A 17,570-nucleotide genomic window follows, 5' to 3' on the forward strand; every position below is an offset into this window, starting at 1 on the left:
AACTTGCCCGTGCAATGAATAAAAAATTATCGATCATGAAATTCGTCGACCTAAGTACGGAGATCAAATATATACGTCGAATTACATAGATATTTTACTTAAAATACAATAAAATTGCAAGCACAGCTTGTAATTCAAATAGTAACGATACAATTTTACACATACTTATCAATTGAATATAAGCAAAAAAATTTAATCGGGCTTTACATCGCCCTCTAACGTAATATTTTTATGTAAAGCATCGAACCTATGACAAATTAACAGAAAACAATTTCTTATACTAATAATAACAACCTTGTACATTTGTGAAATTGGATTGAGAGTTGTCTTGGCTTGCAACAACTTAATTTACCTACATAAATTTCATATAACAGGTGAGTGTGACTTGAGATTTTTCATAAAGTAATTATATTCTTGAAAATTCAAATTATAAGTTGAACTATAATTCAACCTGCTCTGCATTTTTTCATAATGTTATCCTTTTTTTATTAGTATTTGTTGCAATCATAGGTGATAACGTCATATGCCATTGGATCGTTTCATTATTTATGAATTAGAAAAATAAGTTGATTTTCATTTATTTCAATTATTCTTGCGCATTCTGTTAAAATTTTTTTAGAATTTTACACTTGTTCGCGGTATCAAATTTATAGTTACTAACACATGCTATTATTCAGTCTAAATAAGCGAGTATATTTTCCAAAAGCAAAATTTTACGTTTGGATTAAAGATAAAATAAAAATTCAGATGGTTGTGATGAGTCGTACCAGAATATTTGATTTAAAGAACTGTTGATTCAAGTGCTTTGATTTAATGGTATAAAAAAAGAAAATAATACTCATTTTAACTCTTTAGATATTTTATATTTGTGCCAGTTGAACTTTGTTAATTATGACTAGTCATAGTATTCATGCTGCAATGGCATTATTTTAATTGTCATGAGAATGCTATTAATAAGATAATAATATTATTTCAGTCAACGTTGTCTTGAATAAACATAAATATATCACACAATTTTTTACTTTCTGCTTGTAGTTTATAATAATTCAACGGTCGCGAGAAGTATTTAAAAATAAAGGTACAGTAAAATCATTCAAAGAAAACGGCGCAACGTTCCTTTTCATTAACGATAATCAAATCTCATTTCAAGCGACCAAACATACTTGTTAAAAAAACTTATGATAAACTGAGCACAAATACACATTAATTCGCATTTTATAAGCGAGCATGAATTATTTTAATGATGATGAAAAAAGACAAAATGTTTTACGAATTCCAAATTCAAGTTGTTATCTTGATAACTGTTGATATCTAACCATCGATTTCCATATTCTCAGTTCCGAAATGAAAATAAATATTATAATAATCTGATTTTTTGTCTATGTAATAAAGTACATATTAACAATTTTTCGACCAATATAGTTTTTATACCATTTTTAGTGCAATTTAATATTTGAAGATCTTGGAAAATGAAAATAAAAAACTTGAAAAATAATGTTTTTGCTAACTCATTCAATCCTGAAACCCTAGAACACTGTTACGAAAGATATAAAAAATGAATTCTCATACTTGCATAAACCTTGCAAAAACATATTAAGACGATAAAATAAGTTATCTTATGTAGTGACAAAACATAAAATGACTTTGAATATGTTAAGGCAAGAAAAAGTTAAAATTTTTTTTAAAGATTAATAATCTCATTTCGGTATATCAATTCATAACAGGAGTACTAAATGGGCAACAAATAGAAGTATAAATTTTTATAATACGGTGTAATCAAATTATACCGATACTTTTTACACCCGCCAAAATATTTTTTGAAAAAATATTAAAATATTCAACGTCTTTGTAGCAGAGCTTTATTATGTCTGTGTAAGTATCTAAAAACTGATACGGGCTGTAAGTCACTCAATACATGTATATTAGCAAACAAAAAAATGATATTTTTTAAAAAAATATTTTTAAGAACAATATTTGCAACATGTATTAAGTGTACTTTCACTAAAAAATAATATTCACGTTATGGACTGTAAATTTTGATTTCCAATACAAAGCTCCTAATGCCTTGCCTCTTTATTTGGAACAAGTACTAGCTTACAACGGTGTTTTGAAATGATCTCTAAATGATTCAATGATAGACTAGCTTTTTAAAACGACTCTCATTTATCTGATTTTTTAAGTCGTTAAATAGTTTCGAAGTAAATCTGTGGGTTGATTACTTTATCGAGATCATAAGCCCGTAAATCATAAAGCTTTTATCAAGGATTTTTACTAGCTATTTCGAAAATTTTTAGAATAAAATACATACAAACGTCAGTACATAAACATTTTATGTGATTGAAAACTAAAAAAATATTCTTTTATTTTTGAGATTACCACGGAACGATGTATAGCTAATAAAAATATTTTATCACAACTTTTAACGGTTTCGATGAAACCACCCCACAGTATTAGAAAAGAATTACCGATGATCAATATCTACAATACCAGATCCTACTTTTTATAAATTGAGTATGTTAAGTCTGGTAGATGTAGAAAGAATGAATCACGTTTCCGCTTCTCTACACGAAATACACATATTTAAAATTTGCACGTCTCACATACCTAGTTTGGAACACCTGGGCATTACATTTCGAAAATAATAATAAATTAGGGTTAAATGGGCAATTCGATTGAAACAAACGATGACTGTTACGAAACGCATTTCACCGATTAACACCCTGATCTTTGGGTCTTTGCCAATTTGAGAGACATGTCTTTAAAACTAGGTAGCGGTTGATGCTACCAATGATGATGATGACGTTTTAGGTGTGTACGCTGTAGCGTTCGGATCCAAATTCGACACAGTGCAGCCTGGACAGGGACTTTCGTTTGCGCGAATCTGCATATTAACTACATTAACGTCATTGTTCAAACCACGCAGTTTTGACGTTGAACATGTAGGAGGAGTTGGGCCAAACTTTTGTGGCATGACAGCTAAATCTTGTGCTATAACAGCCTTTAATTGTTCCAAATCTTTCTCTTGCCTCTGCATGGTCTCTATTTTGGAAAGTAAAGTGAAGATTATAAGTAATATTCCTAAGTATACCCGATCTTTATAAAATCTTTACTTACTCTCTTTAATTTCTAATTCACGTTTAGCTTCTCCAAGGGCAGAGAAGAGATCTAATTTAATGCGAGTTTCGGCGCTCAAAGCTTGCTGCAGTTCATCATAGCTCTTTCTCAAGTTATTGATCGTTGCCATGATTGACGCATGATTGCTATGGTGCTCCATACAATAGGCTTCCTTGTTCTCGTAGCTTTTGCATCTGCACAAGAAAAAAAAATCAAAATTAAATAAATTCATAGAGATTTAAATCATTTGTACTTGAAGCAAAATTTTAAATGACGTTTACCTTTCACCTAAATCTGAAAGCTCACGACGTAATTTTTTAAGCTCTTGCTCCATTTGTGTGCGTCGAGTTTTGCACGAATCCGTGCATTCTTGGCGGGGAGGCGGTGGCGGAGGAACCGCTGATAGCTGTTCTTCGGCTATCCGTCGATTTCTTCGTTCTGTGTTTAAATTCGTTTCGACTGCTTGACGCTGTCGACGCTCTTCCACTAATTTCCGCTCCAATGTACTAATAGTTTGTTTATCCATTTGTCGAGAATTATTCAAACCGTGGATTCTGTGTAAAAATATAATACATTTTTTTTAAAGACACATTAAAAAGTTAAAATAAAATAAGTTTCTAGTGCAGATGCAAACAAGATAACAATAACTGAAATTACCCATGAACAAATTTACAAATTTCATAACATAATCGAATCCATTTCACGTGTTAAAACACATTTAGAAATGTTCGTACGAAAATAAAAGCAAGTAAGTTAGAAATTTAAAATGATGCTAGGGCACTATTTTTATTTCAACTAATTTTTTCGTAAGCACCGGTGTAATATTCAACAGATTCAAGCATGCACTAATTTCCAATTAAAACGTTTCCACATTAATAATTAGAATAAAAAGAGAATTCTCTAATTTCTGGTGCGTCATATTTATATTATGATCATATTTATATTATGATTTTAATTGAAAATACACAAATAAAAATATACGTCGAAGGTTCACGATGATTGAAATTAAAATTTTACTCCGATTTCATGAATACAATATTTTTACTCACTTGTTTTGCAACAGCTCATTGTCGTGCTGTAGTTGCTGAATATCACTTTTGGCTTGACGCTCTGAGCTCATCAATGAGTTGATTTGACATTTAAGATCCTGTTCTATCGATCGATTCGCTTGTACGTCTGACTTGAGACGTTTGACTTCAGCTTCGAGTTTACGATTAGCAGTTATCCTGTTAAACAATCGATTATTATGATCAATGAATTGAATTCAAAAAAGGAAAAAGTGGGCGTAAAAATGTATGTCTTAAAAGTTACCTTTGACAATATTCATCTTGCAATTTTTGCTGTTCATTGTTCGTTTCAGGCGCTAATTTTGCTTGCCGTCCCTTCTTTTCTCGAACGTTCGAAGAATTCGACGTATCTTTGTTATCTTTTGCACTCCATTTACCATTGGATGTGACATTAGAAACTGTTTTGACAGAATTATGTCCTGAACCCTTAACTGTTTTGTCTTTATCTACTTCCGAGTCAAAGTCGTTCACAGGACTGCAAAAAGTAAAGATAAAAATTAGTACTTTTGGTAGGAAAAAAAAATCGAGCAATTTTTACAAAGTAAAATTCATTCACCTAATCTTTTCTATGTACTGCAAGTCATTGGAAGAAACAGAAGAACCATTATTTGAATACTTTTTGTCATTCTTTTCTGTTTGTGACAATTTTTCTGTATTATGCTTATTGTGTTGGTCCTCCTGTTTTTCTACCTTGTCTACAGACTTTCTTTGATTGGTTTTATTTGAATTCTGTATGTGTGACGTTATCTGTATATTGTTATGAGCACCATTTTGAAGATTTGTTTCCACATTGTTGAGTACTCCTGTTGAAAAAATTAGTGATTAGATTCATGTTTGATGCCAATTGTTGATTGCACATTGAAGTAAATACAAGCTACCTCTGCCTTTTTCTGGACTTGGATTATACTGTACACTTTGCCTCTGAGGCTGTGATTTTGAATTTTGTTCTACTACTGTAGTAGACACTTGTGTTTGTATCTGAACATGCGACGGCGGTATCTGTGGTGGCAGATTTGCCGGTTGCTGCTCAACAGGTAATGCTTGTTGAAGCAGTTGTAAATAAAATTCATTTTCTTTAGCTACATCTCTTTGTTTTCTCTGGAAAAGAAGATCATTTAAGTGACGAAAAATATTGATATTTTTGATTTAAAAATAATTCTTTGAACAAACCTGTCTCATTCTGTAACCAACATAACTTTTAAATCCAAATCCTAAAGTGACTACAGGATAACCAATGCTAAACAGAAGTAAAATGAAATTTTGTTAATGATTAAATTCATGTATTATTTGGAATGAAAGAGAATTCATGTTTACCAATGAGCAGCAAAAGGTCTACAGAGGTCTAAATGAAATGGCATAAGACGTAAATCTTTTAGTCTTATCGCAACTTCCACATACAGAAACATCAGCCACAAAATCACAGTTGGTACGCACACTCCTTTATCTAAAAGAGAAAAATTTTCTTCAATGCGTATCAAAATGAAATCAACCCAAGACAGTATTATAATTTGTATCAAACCTGTGTGCCAAACATATTGCACCCAAACATATGTACTGGCAGCGAAAAACAACCAGTTTACTGGGATGAAAAAATAACAAATCATGTCTGATGTCAGTGCAATACAAATAAAAAATACAGAAAAGGCCTGAAACAAAAAATTAATAGATTAAAAATCGTTCTTGGATCATTGTTTAAAAACATGAATTTAATTTTATTTACCAAGCCTTGATATTTAAAAGAATCGTAAACGCTTCGAATCAGAAGCCAAAATGGCCACAAGAATTCAAATCTGAATTCCAAGAGAAAGTCTGCTGCAAGTACCATGGCCCATAGCACAAGAAACCTCAAGTACAGAATGGAACTGCAAAGAAACGTATGCATGAATAAATGTGAAAAATCAAATTCAATAAGTTATAAATAAAATATTTTTAACATCATATTTCGTGTCGCATTTGACGTATTAACAAGCCGAAACAAGGGGTCAAAAAATCAATAGATAGCCCGCGCTAGTGCGGGTGTTAGATAACTAATGTAGTGGTAATTCGAGCATGGAACTAATTTCTGGTGAATTATATGCTCATGAAATCCCCTATAGCTGTGATATTGTCGATCATATCGTCTCGATGACTTTCGAAATACGAGCATAGTCATGGTAATCTCGGGCGTCTCGCTCAAAAGGCTATTAGGTCGAAAGTTTTGACGCTCAGCTGAGCCCCGTGCTGGCTGCGGCTGGCTATATGTATACAAAGAAACGTCAAAACTAGATACACACATAAAGGTTATAAGACGCGAGCGCGCGCGGCCGAGAGAGCGAGAGAAATATAGCGTGGGACTCGCGCTCCGATGAAAATACATGCTATTTTGTTTGGACGAATATTAGTCCGTCGCTGGCTGATTCGCGACGTCAGAGAGCCACAGAGCCGTATCGTCGCGGCATGAGGCGCCCATAATCGTATTCCGCGGTTTTATTTTCATCGACTCGAGCAAAATGAGAGAGAGAGAGAGAGAGAAAAAAAAAGGAAAAGTATAGCAGTTGCAGCAGCAACAGCAGGCTGCTGGCTATATATACAACGCAGGTGCAGATGATATCGCACAGTGGGTAGTCGGTTAGAATAAAATAAAAAAAATCGTCGACTGACGGCTGTGTGGTTTCTGTCCTTGCTCGTTTCATAAACACGACGATCATATATACCTATATGCATTAATACGAGTGCTCTCGCACCATATAGGTGCCTACGTACGTATGCATGCATGTGTATAGGTATGTGCCATGCACCAACACAACGTTGCTGCATGGAGTCTCTCTCTCTCGATATCGCGCGCGCGAACGAGAGAGCCATAGGAAGAGGTAGAGATAGAGAAAGAGACAGACAGAGAGTGAATTTGCCAGCGGCCATTGTGCACGAGAGAGATGGAGTGAGAGAGAGAGAGAGAAGCGACCGACGACGAGCGCTCCGTTATCATTGTTCTTCGACGTCCGAGTCATTTAGCACAGATGAGACCGAGAGAGAGAGAGAGAGAGAAAGAGAGAGATGAGACTAGTGCACGTTGCGTGCACGGCGTAACATCATCGTATGTTTTGATATGTCGAGATGTATGTGTATACGAGGCTTACACACCACCAGAGCACTCGCGAGGCATGCATAATATGTTTCGGTTTCCGATTAAAAACGAGAGAGAGAGAGAGAGCGAGCAAGAGAAGTAACGCCGCGGCGAGACGCGCGAGGCATAATAAAGGAAAAGCGCGAGATACAGATGTACAGGATCGGCGGCGGCACGAACTTTATGATAATCACGCTGCAGACTCTTCTTACCTTCCGTAAATGCCGTCGGTGATCTTGTTGCGCTTTGGGGGCCTCCGGAGCTTGCCGCACTCGGCGGCTCTTCTCTTCATATTCCTCGCTCACTTGCTGCTGCCAGCTTAAAAGCTGTCGACTTAGCCGAGGGGCTGCCCGTCTCGTCGTTGTTGTTGTTGTCGATCGTCGTCGTCTTAGTCGTCTCCGGGACGCTGCTCTACTGCTGAGCCTCTCTCACTGCGGCGGCGGCGTTTGGTCGTTGACGATGACGACGAGAGGAGCGCTTGCGAGTGAGTGTGTGTGTATGCCTGTGTCGCTTGGTTGGTTGGTATACGTGCACAAAAAGGGCTATATAATGCAGACCGAGCTGTCTCTCTCACTCTCGTTGTATATATTATGCTGCTGCTGCTGCCGCTGTTGACGTTGACGTTCGGCGCGAGAGAGCTTCGCGTGATAAGACAGAGAGGAGACGCGCGCGCGCGCGTTGATCCAAAGCTGCTGCTGCTGCCTAATTGCCAATTGCACCTGTTCAGCTGCCTCGCGCACAGAGAGAGAGCCCTTCCTCCTCTTCTTTCCTCACTTCGTTGATATCGATGATGCGTGGAGTGTATACACACGCTCACGCACACACACGGGGGGCTGCTGCTGCTTCTGCAACACACGTTTTCAGCGATGATAATACACGGTGCATATAGAGACGTGCGCGTTAAATGGTAACAAAGCTTTTCCGCGCGCGCACACCAGAAGTGGTGCGCTTATACACACATACACACATGCATATGCGCGGATTTGTGTATGCAGTGCGCGCGTTTTCGTGCGATGCACCTTTGCTGTACGGATGTGTGTGTATGAGCGCACCACCAACACCACCACCAACACCAACAAAAACAACGCCAGCTGCACTCGTATAGAGCCCGGAGCCAGCAGTAGCAGCAGCGGTAACACCACCACTTCCTTGGCTTTTTAAGAACACACAAACACGTTAAGGCTACAGACGCAGACGGACAAAAAACAATAATAACTGTAACAATAACAACAATAACAACACAATGGAGAGGAGCACTTATTTCTTTCAACACATTTGTCCCTTTTGGCTTTTGGCTTGATATTATTACTACAGGCACGTTACGGGGCTATACAACTATATATCTATATATAAAATGAAAAATAAACGCGAGAAAGTCAAGGAGGAGGAGGAGTACGCGTTATAATATTATAATATTGTGGGAAGCGAGAGAGAGAACCTCTCGCGCGAGGAGGAAGCTGCAGTGAAGCATGAGGCACACGCAGCGTGGACGAGCGAAATAAAAAAAAACACGCACTGTATACATGTAGCAGCAGAGACTTATGCGTTATTACGATACATGCATATAAATACATAAAGCGTGCATGTATACAGAAACTGATGCTGCTGCTGCTGCTGCTGCTGCAAAACAGCACAACTGAAACTGAGAGACGCACACACACATTTGCACACTCTCGTGTATGCGTATTCTCGGATTCGCGCAACGTTCAGCGAGATTATATATGTGAGCACACGAGAGAGAGAGAGAGAGAGAGAACACGCGAGAAAGGGGCTCCGTCTGTCGTCTCGGTTCGTCTGTACGCCGTCTCTCTCTTTTTTTCCTGTATATAATAATATAAGTAGTACCATACACGACGATATTATGTATCATCGGTGGGTCGTCGAGCACTTGTTGTGACTTGCTCTTGCGTGCTCGTGCACTGTATGTATACCGTGTTTAGGTAGTACGTCCGCGATAACGTTAAGTGTATTATGCAGGGGGTTGTTGGCGCTGCTGCACTGCTTCCCCGGAGAAGCCGCGGAGAGAGAGAGCGCGCAGATGATGCGAGAGAGAGAGAGAGAGGAGGAGTTACAGCCGTTACAAAAGCGAGGTCAATCAAAATCCATCGATAATTTCCATGTTTGTGTACACGATTCGCGCTCGAACACGACGTGCATCATCAAATACTATATACAAGCTCGTGCTGCAGCTAGCAGCAGCTGAGTCCAAAGCGAAGCCAAGATAATAACGACAGATGCATGTATGCACCAGCAGCAGCACAGTTGAGCATTCGACGCATTCACGCGCGATGCCCGATACATATATAGCATGCACATGCATAATTCTGCATCGGAAACAGCTTCTTCGAGACGTCGCTCGGGTTTTCTCGCGCGCGCAGAAATTCGCGCACGCACACACGGATATACACGCAGAGACTACGTTACAACAAGCACATACACTGCCGCTCTTTTTCTTGCTTTCTTTCTTTTTTTACCAGCGTCGCTGCCGAATTCGCGCTTGTATACAGCACAGCACGTGCGAGAAAAACACGCACACTCGCACTGACGCGAAACACAAAACAACGAGGATAATATTATCACACTGAGCTACCACAAACTGATATGATGCTGATGCTACTGCTGCTGCTGCTGCTGCTTCAACCGTCCGCAGCACACACGGCTCTAAGCGAGCGGTCGTTGTTGTTGCCGCGGCTATATATATTTATATATGTAACAATTCTCACACTGAGAGAGAGAGACGTATGTAGTACCTTGGCCGTTTTCTTTGTTTTTTTGTACAATGCGTATACCCGGATCGCGAGAGAAGAAGCGAGCTTTTAAAAACTAAAAGACTCGTCCGCGAGTCGTTGCTCGTCGTTTGCTCGATCGTGCCTGTCTGTGCGCTGCTGCTGGTCTCGACGTTTTGCTATACACGCTACACACACATACACACAACACACTGATTATATTGGTTTCGCGCGATATATATACCTTTATACTGCACGCACACAACCACGCTATATAACAGCTCGCACGAGAGTAGCGAGAGAGACGGAACGCGCACCAGTGTGCAAAAACACACGAGAGCTCGTCGAGCCCCTGCACAGCATGCCACACTCTTGCGTTGTGCTCTTACTGCTTTGCCTTATATTATTATTATATATATGTATCGTCAGTGCTGCATCGAGAAAGAAAGAGAGAGAGCGTCGAGTAACTATATTTATATTCGCACACATTAGCGCGTATATGCACACGCATACAAGTATATAATACGCACTGGCGAGAAATGATGTATTCGGCTATCGCACAGTGGCTATATACAGAATCGCAAGCATAATAATCTCGCATACACACAACAAGAGGATGCGCGCGCCCGCACGTCTAATTCGCGAGGCATAAATTCGCAGCTATAGAGAGACTTTAAACGCGCCTGCGCCAAAGCCGATACTGACATTTTACCCACCACAACAACATACAAACTTACAGCAGCAGCAGCAGCAGCCGCGCGTGTTCGGCAAATCGCAATGCGCTCGTGTCATGGCTCTTTCGCAGCCGAGGCCCATGAACGTTCGCAGCAGCTCTCCACGAAGGCGACGAGCCTTTTTCCCGCGCGTATCTTGGAAACAGCACGACGACGACGACGAGGACGAGTACACGTGCACGCGCAAACGAACGAGTTCGCCCGCACTCACTGTGCATTAACTGACACATCGTAATATATGCATTGCGATACACGCGCGAACGGACCATAATATATAGCGTTATTTTATCGGGTGGTTTTATGGGTGAAATTCCGCGATAACGAGACGCTTACTCGTCGTCGTTTAATCTAATCGAGCCCGTTTTTTATTGACTATTTTTAGATGTAAGCGTAAATCGATCGAGCGCGAAATTATATTCGCCGTGCGGGTACGGCAGTTCTCTAGCTTTTTCGCCACCGCGGAGCTCTTCGAGATGATCGAGCCTCGCGAGTGATATCGTGTGACATTTGCAACGGTCGGATTTTCGAGTCGAAAATATTTGAAATTGACCGAATTCTTTTCTCGACTTCGTATTTAAAGTTATATATTTAATTGCAAGTTATTAAATGTTAGTTCTAACATGACAATAAATGCAATAAAAAGTTGCAAAATACTTATTTTTGTAAATTTTACCACCAAAAATACACGACCATGCAAAGGAAATGCACGAGTACTCTATATCGAAGACTATTATTATCACTGCTAGTGACTTTTTCAAATAAAACGAATTTTTGTTGTGCAAATATTCATTCTCCCTATATATTCGCAATGATACATATGTATTTGCTATATTTTGTATAAAGCTTTAAAGAAAAGCGTTAGGTGGTACTTTCTCAGTTCTCACTGATCTTGTTTAAATTGTTTTATTTTATTTATGTTCTGTTCGATACTTTTTTAAGAAATTCAATTTTATAACTTCGAAGAATTTATTTTTGTTAAAAAAAATACCAACAGACGTTGTTATTACCAAACAAATTTATTCACTACTAAATTTTTCCCTTAAAAAAACTGATTTGGTCTATAGAGTAGATAATAATTTTATCCAGACACAATAAATAAGTTTGAAACACTTTATTATTTTTTACAAAATTAAAAGATATTTATGTGAGAAATTGTCTTTAAATTACGTAGCGCAATCGTGTGCGCGAAGGAACCTTCTTGGTTCAAAATGGATTGGGATGAATCTCACGCCCAGAGGGCTTGTTACAAAATATGTACCATCATTGTGTGATTTTTGAGGTCACATTTGTATCCGAATGATTTTCGGCAAATGTCACACTCAAAGGAATTGCTACAATTATGTACATTCATGTGACTACTCAGATTACGCTTATAAATGAATGATTTGTGACAAATGTCGCACTCAAAGTGTCCGCTACGACAATGAACTTCATTAATATGAGATTTGAGATGTTGTTTTAGTCCATATGATCTGTGACAAATGTTACATTCGAAGGGTTTATTAGAAATGTGTTCTTTCATCACGTGCTTTTTGAGTAGATGCTGGTATCCATACGATTTGTGACAAATATCACACTCGAAGGGCTCGGTACGGTTATGTGCTACATTTATGTGACCTTTTAAAATATCCTTGCTACCATATGATTTTTGACATAACGCACATTTGAAGGATTTGCTACGATTGTGTACCGTCTTTATGTGAATTTTGATGTAACTTTTTTGTCCAAACGATTTATGACAAATATCGCACTCGAAGAGTTTGCTACAATTATGAACTGCATCGATGTGTTTATTAAGGTCACTCTTGTATCCAAATGATTTGTGACAAATCTCACATTCAAAGGATTTGCTACGATTATGTAATGCATTTATGTGTCTGTAGAGTACATTCTTATATCTAAATGATTCATGACAAATCTCACATTCAAAGGGTTTGCTCCGAGTATGTACTCCATTTATGTGACGTTTGAGAGTACTGTTGTATCCAAATGATCTGTGACAAATGTCACATTCGAAGGGTTTGCTCCGACTATGTACTCCATTTATGTGACGTTTGAGGGTACTGTTGTATCCAAATGATCTGTGACAAATGTCACATTCGAAGGGTTTGCTCCGATAATGTACTGAACTGATGTGTTTATTGAGATCACTTTTTTGTTCAAATGATTTACGACAAAACTCACATTTGAAAGGTTTTTTAGGACTATGCACTCCATTAATGTGACGTTTGAGAGTAATGTTTTGTCCAAATGATCTGTGACAAATGTCACATTCGAAGGGTTTGATCTGATCATGAACAGCACTTGTATGTTTATTGAGATCACTTTTTTGTCCAAATGATTTGCGACAAATATCACATTCGAAGCGTTTGCTCCGATCATGTACAGCTGCGTTCACATTATTTTTGAGATGGCAATTTTGTCGAAATGATTTTGTACATTCGTATGGTCTAGTTATCTTATTTTCCGATTTCAGATGTGTTCTAAAACTTCGTTTTACTTTACAAGTATTTTGTCTCATTTCGTAAGATAGTTTGGATCGAGTTGTTTTTCTTGCTATTTTTAAAGTTTCATATTCACCAAACTTTGATCGGAAATTCACTTGAAATTGACGATTTTTATCGTAATCGAATTCTTTTTTTATCAAAATTATCAGTTCCTTACGATTCTTGTAATTGCTCTGATTTTCGTTTTCTATTTTCATTACACGAGGATTACTTTCGTACTCATTTTTGCAGATGGTTTTCGATACGGACTTATGTTCAATTTTAACATCTTTGCACTCGAAATCAACGAATATTTTTTCGTTCGACTTTTTTTGTAATCCCATGACCTCATTCGTGGGGTTTGCCTATAATTAATATTGTGTAATAGTTTTTGATAGCAGTAAGTTATAAACATGACTCAAACAATTTAACTCACTGATGATTTATAAAACGGAAATGTTTCAAAAGTTTCGGCCGTGCAAGAATCCAGAGACTCAAAAATATTATCGTAGCCTGCATCTGGCCAAGTAACGTTCTGCTCTTCCTTTATCCTGGAGAATATGAAAGTCTGATATGAAGCAATCGCTTTAAACAATGATATGAACCAAACATGTTTAACGTTATTTATACCTAACTGTATCCTTTCTGTTGTCCATCACTCTCTATATTAAAAGTCTCACTATAAACTTTTACACAAAACACCATGAAAGTATTTGAGGTTAAAACATAAAGCAGCCAACACTATAGCGAGACGACACTTCGATTGTGATAGCTCCTCGGCACGATATTTTCGGCCCCCTCTACCGTCAACTGTCTATACGCCGTAATTTACCCCGATACCCATAGGACGTTAACTCTGACTTGTAAAAATGCCATGCGACTATATCTTTGGACCAAGATTGGATAGATCAACGCGGCTATTCGTCGAATTTCTTCGTTTTCTTTCTTCATGCATCGACAGTTATCCGGCCTCATCCAGTAATCGATTCTACCGAATTAAAGTTAACGTTTATACGCCTTTGAAGAGACCAATAATACACTTGATAATAACGTCAACGAAAATGAAGGTGCGCTATCCGTCACGAAAGTCAAAGGTCTTGTCAAGTTCCTTGAAACTTATGAACTTGTGATACGCACTAATTATTGATCATCAAACGAATCTCGCGAGCATACGCTCGACTTTCTCACTTTGTGTTTCAGGGAGTTAAATAAGTTGATGCTTGTATAAACTCGTAGGTTTGTCATCAAATGGTTCATTGACACGGAGAAAATCGATTGGTGGCAACGTAACTTTGAAAACTATTAATTTGCTTACGTGGGTATTGACAAATTTAAAAATCTTGTCTATTTCGTGATATGTTACTGTGTAGTTCACTGTTGGCTCATTTTTTAGCTTTCTCGCGTGGATGTAATTGAATTACATCTTGTCAGTTTTTTAATTTGCATAGTTGTAACTTATATTAGTTGAAATAACAGAAAATGTCCGTATTTTTATACTTTGAAATAAAAGGAAAAATGTATTTTATTACTACTTCAAGATTTGAACAATGAGCTTGAAAAACTCTTTGATCGCGTTTTCCAGTATAATTTACCTTTTTCGAATACCTAGCCAACATTTGCGGTGACTTCATTCACGATTCTGAAATTTCATCGCTTTAATTATTACGGAGTTTTCTTTCTGTAACTATATCAGCGTTCATGGAAAATGTACTGTCTTAAAATGTCATATTCTTTCCGCAAGAACGGATATTTTAAAATGTCACTGTCCACAAAACAGAATATTGAACTAATTCCATTTCCAAAGTATAAAATTTAAACTATATAAATTATCTTTTATAATACTTTAAAATATGAAATATTAATACAAATATGATAATTTATAGTTTTGTACAAAAGTAATTGTATCCAATTGCGTCTGCATACAAAGGGCACGTGTTCCATAAAAACATGCAACGGCAGATGCTAATGTCTCACGGACCTGACGCTCATCGAACGTAAACAAACAAAAATTCACCTCGGCACAAGTGTTTTAGGTATTGGTATAGTCTGTTTATTTACCATCCACCGCTGGATCCTTAGAATCCGCACGCAGCCGACGTCGAGTATCGAGGCTAGAGTATCGAGTACCTACTCTCGCTCATTTGTGTCGCAGACAGCCGCGAGTGTAGTTACGAACTACTTCGTAATAAAGTTCTCCGTTCGTTCGACGATCAATCGTCAAAATGGGTAAGATGCTCAACTGCGTTTATCGATACTTTTTGTCCACGCTTCATCTGGAAAAGTATAATATTCTCCCACGAATTACAATTGTTGTTTTAGATAAATCCGAACAAAAGAAAATATTGAAGCGTGATTACACGCGCAACAAAAGGGAAATACTTGCTGAAAAACGCGCAAAGAGTCTGGCGAGATTGGAAAAGATGAACATTGAAAAACGACAGGAACTTGCCATCAAACGAAATAACGCAGGGAGTGCAAGGTAAGCTTTTACAAGCATCATACATTTTCACAACTTAAAATGCAAATAAGTCATTTTTTTTTAAATTCAAGTCTTTCTCAAGTAATCGTTTACACGATTCGAAATTCGATTGGCATTGTTCTGTAACTTATATTTTGATGAAAAAATATTTATTGCTACTAAAATTATGTCATTCCTGAGTTGTTATTCCGAAAATAATTTAGTATATTTCGTTTATTATTCAGAACACGGGAAATGCGTAGCAACGGTCCCAAAAAGAAGCCCGTTCAGTCATCGCCATACTTTTTACGTCAACGCAAGCAGAATTCAGCAGTAGTGCCCAGCCCAAAAAATTTATTGCTGGAACAAAACTCCAAGGAAGAAACACCCGAAGTCGATCAAAGAAACGTAGGTCCTGAAAATTCTGAAACAGATACTTGTGACGATTCTATGGATATTGAAAATGATCCTTCTTTCGCGAACGGCTGTGAAATTGTTGCTTCCAAAAATGATAAGAGCATTGAAAACTATACGTGCTCTGAAAACGATAATAAGTTGATTATTAATTTGAATGAAAAAATTGCAACTACTCGTTTTCGCGAACAAAAATTGCGCCGAATCGTTGGAAGATTAGAAAAAGTAATAAAACGAAAAGATTTACTCATATCCCAATGGAGAAATAAGTGTAGCAAATTAAGAAAGGGATTTGCGATGATAAGGGAAGAAGAGATTACGATAAAAATGTCAAAGATGTGCATGATGTTTTGAATTGCGCATCGACGAAACCAATAAATACGCGCCTTTGTTCCCGGTTAAGAAAGAAAAATAATAAGCCAACGCAAAGAGCCAAGAATAAATTATCGCGCGAGTACATTGAAATAATTTTGAAAAACGAAAGAGTTTCAGGAGTTGGCTTGACAATCGTATATAGCAGCAACAAAAATTTATTTCCAACGACACACTTCAAATTTCATACGACCTGTCGCGCGTGAATTTATATACCAAGTTTTCGACGTCGCTTTGCATTTGTCATTTGCGGTGATACCTGACATCTTTACTCGCCAGCTTATCGCGTTTTTTTTGTCAGTAAATTTATTTCAAGTACATAGAAAGAAAAACTCTCAACTTCCAAGTTAGAAGTTACGAACATTTTTCCAAATTTATAATTCATGTTAAGTTTTCAACGCCCGCTGCAAATAACGACGAAAGTTTGGAATGTTGATATATTTCAGATCGTAATTACTCTTTCGACCGCGAGAAATTGTAAATTTTTTTATGAATTTTTTTTAATGAAATTAAGCGCTGCGAATTAACAAATTTTCGTGAGTTACAAATTTATATGTAAGGTCGCCGACCTAAGACTGGCATTTAAGTACATTAGCAAAAATTTTTTCTAATTTTTTTTTCTTTATATTTAATAAAGTAGACATGTGAAATGAAAAATCAATGCGAGTATCATTAGTTTATCTAAAAAATTTAAATTGTATACCTTTAAATTATTGATTGTCCTACAGTTATTTTCACAATTATCATTGATGTATTAAAATTACTCTTTATGATGATTTCGGTTAAAGAACAATGTTTATGTTATTATAAAAACTGATGAGTAATAAATGTTCAATTAAATAAAAACTTCTTTGTCCAATATAATTTTCATTCTGATTCCATTTCAAAGTATTGCTATTATCCAAAACGTATTTTTAACACGAATTTTTATGATGAAAATACCGAAGGTTTGCTTAAACTGATTGTTATAGAAATCACAACTCCAAGAGAGAATACAGAATTCTAATGTAGGTCTGCATTCGATATCAAATTAGAACAATGAAGTGAACATTTCTATGAAATAAAAAAATACATATTTTACGAAAGTCGGTTATTA

At 37.0% G+C, this 17,570-nt stretch overlaps 3 protein-coding genes across 7 annotated transcripts; 1 reads left to right on the top strand and 2 right to left on the bottom strand.

Annotated features, from left to right (window-relative positions):
- Positions 1-1,002: 1,002 nt before the first annotated feature.
- Positions 1,003-10,231, bottom strand: LOC106656290 (macoilin-1-like). Of its 5 annotated transcripts, none has more exons than XM_014377168.2 (13): positions 10,035-10,231; positions 7,497-8,129; positions 5,902-6,043; positions 5,701-5,827; positions 5,496-5,625; positions 5,352-5,418; positions 5,060-5,279; positions 4,738-4,984; positions 4,426-4,656; positions 4,164-4,340; positions 3,396-3,668; positions 3,115-3,308; positions 1,003-3,039 (listed from the first exon to the last, which is right to left on the bottom strand). In XM_014377168.2, exons 2-13 carry the CDS (start codon positions 7,574-7,576, stop codon positions 2,765-2,767), a joined length of 2,163 nt encoding a protein of 720 aa, XP_014232654.1. In that variant the 5' UTR covers positions 7,577-8,129; positions 10,035-10,231; the 3' UTR covers positions 1,003-2,764. The 5 variants fall into 5 exon arrangements, with proteins under 5 accessions (XP_014232654.1, XP_014232647.1, XP_014232648.1 ...); XM_014377161.2 differs by having other exon boundaries at positions 5,057-5,279; XM_014377162.2 differs by having other exon boundaries at positions 5,057-5,279; positions 10,008-10,231.
- A 1,736-nt stretch (positions 10,232-11,967) lies between these two features.
- LOC106656139 (gastrula zinc finger protein XlCGF26.1-like) lies at positions 11,968-14,814 on the bottom strand. Its single transcript, XM_014376829.2, has 3 exons — positions 13,861-14,814; positions 13,667-13,781; positions 11,968-13,595 (listed from the first exon to the last, which is right to left on the bottom strand). Exons 1-3 carry the CDS (start codon positions 13,884-13,886, stop codon positions 11,988-11,990), a joined length of 1,749 nt encoding a protein of 582 aa, XP_014232315.1. The 5' UTR covers positions 13,887-14,814; the 3' UTR covers positions 11,968-11,987.
- Positions 14,815-15,133: 319 nt separating this feature from the next.
- On the top strand, positions 15,134-17,143 carry LOC106656134. Its single transcript, XM_014376821.2, has 3 exons — positions 15,134-15,456; positions 15,550-15,709; positions 15,934-17,143. The coding sequence occupies exons 1-3, from the start codon at positions 15,453-15,455 to the stop codon at positions 16,454-16,456; spliced, it is 687 nt and encodes a 228-aa protein (XP_014232307.1). The 5' UTR covers positions 15,134-15,452; the 3' UTR covers positions 16,457-17,143.
- The last annotated feature ends 427 nt before the right edge of the window (positions 17,144-17,570 follow it).

This window comes from Trichogramma pretiosum, unplaced genomic scaffold (genome assembly GCF_000599845.2).
Source record: "Trichogramma pretiosum strain Unisexual culture from Peru unplaced genomic scaffold, Tpre_2.0 scaffold64, whole genome shotgun sequence".
Classification (NCBI taxonomy): Eukaryota; Metazoa; Arthropoda; class Insecta; order Hymenoptera; family Trichogrammatidae; genus Trichogramma; species Trichogramma pretiosum.

Coding starts and splice junctions, on each gene's coding strand:
- LOC106656290 (XM_014377161.2), bottom strand. CDS start 7,576: ATGAAGAGAAGAGCCGCCGAGTGCGGCAAGCTCCGGAGGCCCCCAAAG. Junction 5,280..5,351: donor TTGGTTACAGAATGAGACAG/GTTTGTTCAAAG, acceptor CTTCTTTTCCAG/AGAAAACAAAGAGATGTAGC. Junction 4,341..4,425: donor CAAGATGAATATTGTCAAAG/GTAACTTTTAAG, acceptor ATTGTTTAACAG/GATAACTGCTAATCGTAAAC.
- LOC106656139 (XM_014376829.2), bottom strand. CDS start 13,886: ATGGACAACAGAAAGGATACAGTTAG. Junction 13,782..13,860: donor AACAGAAAGGATACAGTTAG/GTATAAATAACG, acceptor CATATTCTCCAG/GATAAAGGAAGAGCAGAACG. Junction 13,596..13,666: donor TTCCGTTTTATAAATCATCA/GTGAGTTAAATT, acceptor TATTAATTATAG/GCAAACCCCACGAATGAGGT.
- LOC106656134 (XM_014376821.2), top strand. Junction 15,710..15,933: donor AATAACGCAGGGAGTGCAAG/GTAAGCTTTTAC, acceptor TTTATTATTCAG/AACACGGGAAATGCGTAGCA.